General features: G+C 57.2%; 1 protein-coding gene across 1 annotated transcript in view; it reads left to right on the plus strand.

The window, feature by feature from the left end:
• EBF4 (EBF transcription factor 4) overlaps window positions 1-6,000 on the plus strand; it is a 73,342-nt gene that overhangs the window by 55,878 nt on the left and 11,464 nt on the right. Inside the window, exons 7-13 of the mRNA XM_017872556.1 lie at window positions 1,785-1,866; window positions 2,632-2,749; window positions 2,849-2,982; window positions 3,076-3,202; window positions 5,252-5,340; window positions 5,469-5,534; window positions 5,632-5,809. Coding sequence (XP_017728045.1) covers window positions 1,785-1,866; window positions 2,632-2,749; window positions 2,849-2,982; window positions 3,076-3,202; window positions 5,252-5,340; window positions 5,469-5,534; window positions 5,632-5,809 — 794 coding nt within the window. The remainder of the gene's footprint in view (window positions 1-1,784; window positions 1,867-2,631; window positions 2,750-2,848; window positions 2,983-3,075; window positions 3,203-5,251; window positions 5,341-5,468; window positions 5,535-5,631; window positions 5,810-6,000) is intronic.

The following is a 6,000-nucleotide window of genomic DNA, read 5'->3' on the forward strand; positions in this document are numbered from 1 at the left end:
ACAGTGGCCTAGGAGGCTCTGCCACATGTCAGGACCTACTGCAGACGGTAGCCCCACGCTCTACAGTTTGTAAAGGGCATCATCCCAGATGCTCACAGAGTGCTATAAGGCATAAGGCAGATACTGATCATATTCCAAGTTTACTAAGAGTACAACAGGGCCGGGTGCAGTGGCTCACGCCTGTAATCCCAACACTCTGGGAGGCTGAGGCGGGCGAATCACCTGAGGTCAGGAATTCGAGACCAGCCTGGCCAACATGGCAAAACACCATCTCTACTAAAACTACAAAAATTAGCCAGGCGTGGTGGCAGGCACCTGTAATACAAGCTACTCAGGAAGCTAAGGGCCGAGGCAGGGAGAACTGCTTGAACCCGGGAGGTGGAGGTTGTAGTGAGAGATGGTGAGCCTGGGCAACACAGTGAGACTCCACCTCAAAAACAAAAAACAAAACAAAACAAAACAAAAAAACAGGATAAAAAAAAAAAAAGAGTACAACAGCCAGAATATTGTCCATGGCTACCTTACTGGTAGGTGGCAGGACCAAGGCCCCACCCTCCCAGCCAACTGCCAGGAAGGAGAGGAGGACCAAGCGCTCATGTGTTTGTCCAAAAAGCAGCCTCATCAGCGCATATGTGTTTTTTCCCAATAACTCTATGTAAAAAAGAAGACATTCACGGTGTCTCTGGACCACATGTCTGACGGATACACCATGTGTATATGGTGGGTATGTGCTCTGTGTAATTAAGTTTTCCTACGTGTATAATGGATATAAAATGTGTGGGAGGAGGATCTGCCATGTGGGAGGTGAATTTGCTGGGGGCATCTGCTATATGGTATGGCTTTACAGTATTTGCAATAACTATATTTTGAGTAATCATTTACAGCATAAGATGTGTATTAATGTATGTGTTCTGAGTATTTCCTATTTCTCTGTGCATATATTGCGTAGGGTGGGTATACACTGTGCATGACGGGTACAGGCTCTGTGTCTGATTAGTATGCCGTGTGTATGATGAGTGCAGGCTATATGTGGAGTACATGTCGCTTATGCTTGTGTGAAGGTTATACCCTGAGTGTGTGTGATGGCTGTATTTTCGTCAACTTAGCAAAAAAAGGAACTTATACAATGGACATAATACACGCCCGCCATAAGAGGTGATGTGTCTCTTTCTGAGATGTGGAGCATTGTGTGGTGAGTGCGGCTTATACTCTGGGACGGACTGTAATTTCATGATGTAGTGCACGAGAGGTGACTAGTGTGGGGTGATGCAGATATACTGTGACATATAACACTGTGCGATGTGATTTTAAAAAAAAAAAACCGTTACCGTTGCGGTAAGTGTCGCATACCCACACCACTACGCGTCCAGCCATGTGTTGTATGTGTGATGGGTATCAGCTGTGTCCTGCGTATAATATGAGTAATTATGGTGTTAAATGTGGTGTAATATAACGGGTTACACTTTATGATGAATATATGCTGTTGTGGGATGTGCTAGGGGATACAAACTTTGTGGTCAACATAAATGATGCACTGTGATTGGTTTAACATCTGTGTGAGTGTGAGTGCATGTGTAGTGAAGTTGTCATTGCGATGGGTCTGTGTGGTGTGTATCAGGCACCCTGCTATATGCAGACCATGATGCGAATATGGGATGTGTGCCTAAGTGGGAGCAGGAAGAGGAGAGTCATCCTGTGGAGAGGGGGGGTGGCAAGCAGCAGTTGGATCTTCACCTGTTTCCAGAACCCCCAGACCCTTGAGCCCACCAACCACACTGTTTCAGGTTCTTCCTCAAGTTCTTCCTCAAATGCAACCAGAACTGCCTGAAGAATGCGGGGAATCCCCGAGACATGCGCCGCTTCCAGGTGGGTCTGGAGAAAGGGTTTCCCCTTGTGACCCCACCCTTTCCTGATGGAGGGGATGGGAGGGGGAAGGGAAGGCTGTGACCCTGCCACCCTGGGAAAGGCCTCCAAGGCAGACCTCTGCCCAGCCCTGTGCCTCCCCAGCCTGGTGCCTGCTGGGGGTGGGGCAGCTCCTTCTCAACTTATGCTGGCTGCCAAGGGAGGCTTCATTAGAGTCCCACTTAAGAAGATGCTAATTGTGACATTTTTACATGATTAACGACCCAGGCAATTTGCATAGCGTGAAGCGGAGAGCAGCTGCCCTTAGCACATCCCCAGCCTGCACACCCCTCCCAGTGCAGGGCGGGGGAAGAAGGCAGCCCCAGTTTTCTCCCCAGAATAGGGCAGGGGCTCCTGCTGATGGGTTCTGCGGCTGATGCTGCTCCCTCCACTTGCCTAAGACCCCATTCCTGCCTTGGAGGCCCGTGGATACAGCCCAGCATTTTGTGTATGCAAAAACAGTAGCCATTCTTTGCCCAAGGAGCCAGTTTTTTCAGGGGTCTTTATTTTTGTAGCGCCTGGGGAGTCAGTTCCTCTGGGGGTGTCACCTGATCCAGCTGGCCCCCTTCCACCAGCTCAGACACTGCAGGACTGAAGCCCTCCTCCTCCCACCAGTGACCCTAAATTCCAGCATCCAACCACCAGCCTCAAGGTGCTGGTTCCCCACCACATTCCCCTCCCGGGAGCCCCCGAGGGCCCCAGCCAGGCTGGCCTCGGCTCTCCCCGCAGGTGGTGGTGTCCACGACGGTGAGCGTGGACGGACACGTGCTGGCCGTGTCCGACAACATGTTTGTGCACAACAACTCCAAGCATGGCCGCAGGGCGCGCCGCCTGGACCCCTCCGAAGGTCAGGACCCCGGCCCAGCCCCGGCCGCCGCGGGCCCAGCCAGCCCCCAGGCCCCACCTCAGCGCGGTCCCCTGACCTGGGTCCTCTCCTGCCTCCCAGCTGCCACCCCTTGCATCAAGGCCATCAGCCCCGGGGAGGGCTGGACCACGGGCGGCGCCACCGTCATTGTCATCGGCGACAACTTCTTCGACGGGTTGCAGGTCGTGTTCGGAAACGTGCTCGTGTGGAGCGAGGTGGGCCAACCCCGCCAGTCTCCCCCTGGGCCTGGGGGCTGGGCCCTCCCCTCGCCGGTGCGGGACCTGCAGGCCTCCCCTCTCCCCTCGCAGCTCATCACACCCCACGCCATCCGGGTGCAGACGCCCCCGCGGCACATCCCCGGGGTGGTGGAGGTGACCCTCTCCTACAAGTCCAAGCAGTTTTGCAAGGGAGCACCCGGCCGCTTTGTCTACACAGGTAAGGAGTCGGGCGGGGGAGGGGAGATCTAAGGTGCAAGGAGGGAGCCCCACCCCGCGCACTGATCTCCATTCTTGGAGTTAGGAGTTAGCCGAGCTCTACGCCGTGGCCGCACCCCCAGGCGACGTCGGGCCACCTTCACCCATCTATGCCTGTGATCGCTCCGCTCGCAGGACCGTCTTTCCGTGGCTGTGTGTTTCCCTCCCTGGCCTCTGGCTCCTTAGTCCCTTCCCCGGGACAAAGTCCCCCCCACAACCAACATTCTTTCTCCCTTGGCCATCTCACCTCCTGAACACTGTGTCTTCTGCCCGCAGACCCTCCCGGGTTTAGAGCCTCTCCAAAGGGATGTTTATTTCAAAGATGCCAATGGGATCGCTGCTCCCCGAATCTTTTGAATCTTTTCTGGGTCTCTTGGTTCTCCCACGCTACCCCAGGCCTCACTCTGCATGTACACACATGCGTACATACACACCCCTTGCACGACGCCAGGGCGAGAAGTGAACACACGTGGAGAGGCAGTGTAGAACCCCCCAGCCTGGCTCTATTTGGCCGCTGGCCGAGTCTTCTCCATTTCCATCCTCCCGCCCCACCCCAGCTAAGCCACCCACTTCTCCTCTCCAGCCCACCGCAGTCCCCACCATCGCGCCGCCCCCTGCACCGATGCTCACCGAGCCCTTAGAGAGACACTCGGTAGTGACCCTACTTACCCTCAGGGAGCTCCAGTCTAACACGGAAAGGCTGAGCAGAGAACCGAGTGGGGTGGGTGGGGTCACACGGTCAAGGGGCTGACAATCAAGGAAAACCTCTGGTAGGGAGTGTCTGCTGAGCCTGACTGAGCCGAAACTCGAGGGCTTAGTGGGGAGGTTGACCTGGGGAAGGAAGGGCAGTTACAGGAGAAGGAATGACAAGGATCGAGCCCCAGAAGTGAGTGCTTTCTCTTTGCCGGGAAACTAAAGGAAATTCACTAAGTCAAAATTACAGGTGAAGGTAGGGCTTTGAGACTGGTGGATTAGGTCGGGGCCAGGCTATCCGAAAAGGAGGGTGCAGGGAACAGGGAAAGGGGAAGGAGGAGGAAAAGGGCGTGGGGAACTGGGTCAGACGCGCATACACACACACCCCTTGCACAACGCCAAGGTAAGCAGTGAACACAACACACGTGGAGATGCAATGTAGAATCTGGCCGCTGGCCGGATCTTCTCCACTTCCATCCGCCCCAGCCCAAGCCACCCACTTCTCCAGTTGCTTCCCTGGGGTGCATGCAAACCTCTAGCCCTCAGATGCTGCAGAGTCCACTTGAGCCCTGATAAATGGAGATTGTTACGTTTTTTCCTTTTCTTTTCTTTTTTTTTTTTTTTTGAGACGGAGTCTTGCTCTGTCGCCCGGGCTGGAGTGCAGTGGCCGGATCTCAGCTCACTGCAAGCTCCGCCTTCCGGGTTCACGCCATTCTCCTGCCTCAGTCTCCCGAGTAGCTGGGACTACAGGCGCCCGCCACCTCGCCCGGCTAGTTTTTTGTAATTTTTTTTTTTTAGTAGAGACGGGGTTTCACCGTGTTAGCCAGGATGGTCTCGATCTCCTGACCCCGTGATCCACCCGTCTCGGCCTCCCAAAGTGCTGGGATTACAGGCTTGAGCCACCGACCCCGGCCAAGTTTTTTCTTTTTTTATAATAAACTCCTGATTTGACCAGATGGAAAGAGAAAACTCTCCATCGAGTCCTTTCCTTAGGATTATAACTCATATGTGTATACAGTTTCCCTTTTTTTCTAATCACAAATGGGTGCCGGTGTGTTCATGCCAGGCTCCTAGGGCAGAGGACAGAGCCTGGCCCAATAAATATTTGTTGAATGAACAAACGAAGGAACTGAAACTTCCCCGAACCTCGCTGCCGGGCGTGCCTGGAGTTTTCCGGGGAACTTGGGCTGGGCCTGGTGGAGGGGGCTGCAGCGAGGCTCCTGGACTGGGCGCTGGCCTGCCTTTGGCGCCCTGCGTCTCACCCTGGGAGTGGGGGGCTGCGGGGGAGACGTCCTCCAAACGACGCCCCACTCCCCAGCTCTGAACGAGCCCACCATTGACTACGGATTCCAGAGGCTACAGAAAGTCATTCCCAGACACCCCGGAGACCCCGAGAGGCTGCCCAAGGTACTCAGAGGGGGTGGGGCGGGACTGAGGGTGTCCTGCGGGCAAGGGGGTGAGGAGGGGCTCCCGAGGGCCCCTTCGTCGCCCCAGGGGCTGCCCCTCCGTCGCGCTGTCTCTCCCCCTGTCCCCAGGAAGTGCTGCTGAAGCGGGCGGCCGACTTGGCAGAGGCCCTGTACGGAGTGCCCGGCAGTAACCAGGTATGGCGCCTCCGCCCTCCCAGCGCCGCCGGCCCGGGGCTCCCCAGCACGCGGCGCCCGCGGTTGTCCCGGCCGTACCCCGCTCTTGTCTTCGCAGGAGCTCCTCCTGAAGCGCGCGGCGGATGTGGCCGAGGCTCTGTACAGCACCCCCCGCGCACCCGGGCCGCTCGGACCCCTGGCCCCAAGCCACCCGCACCCCGCCGTCGTGGGCATCAACGCCTTCAGCAGCCCGCTGGCCATCGCCGTCGGGGACGCCACCCCGGGGCCCGAGCCGGGTGCGTGCGCCGCGCCTCCCCGCCGTCCTCAGGCCCCGCCACCGTCCCTCCCCCGGCCGGCGCTGCTCCCTGACGGCCGCGCTCTCTCTCGCAGGCTATGCGCGCAGCTGCAGCAGCGCGTCTCCCCGCGGGTTCGCGCCCAGCCCCGGCTCGCAGCAGAGCGGCTACGGCAGCGGCCTCGGAGCTGGCCT

The sequence above is a fragment of the Rhinopithecus bieti genome, unplaced genomic scaffold, assembly GCF_001698545.2.
Source record: "Rhinopithecus bieti isolate Rb0 unplaced genomic scaffold, ASM169854v2 scaffold_7580, whole genome shotgun sequence".
Lineage (NCBI taxonomy): Eukaryota > Metazoa > Chordata > Mammalia > Primates > Cercopithecidae > Rhinopithecus > Rhinopithecus bieti.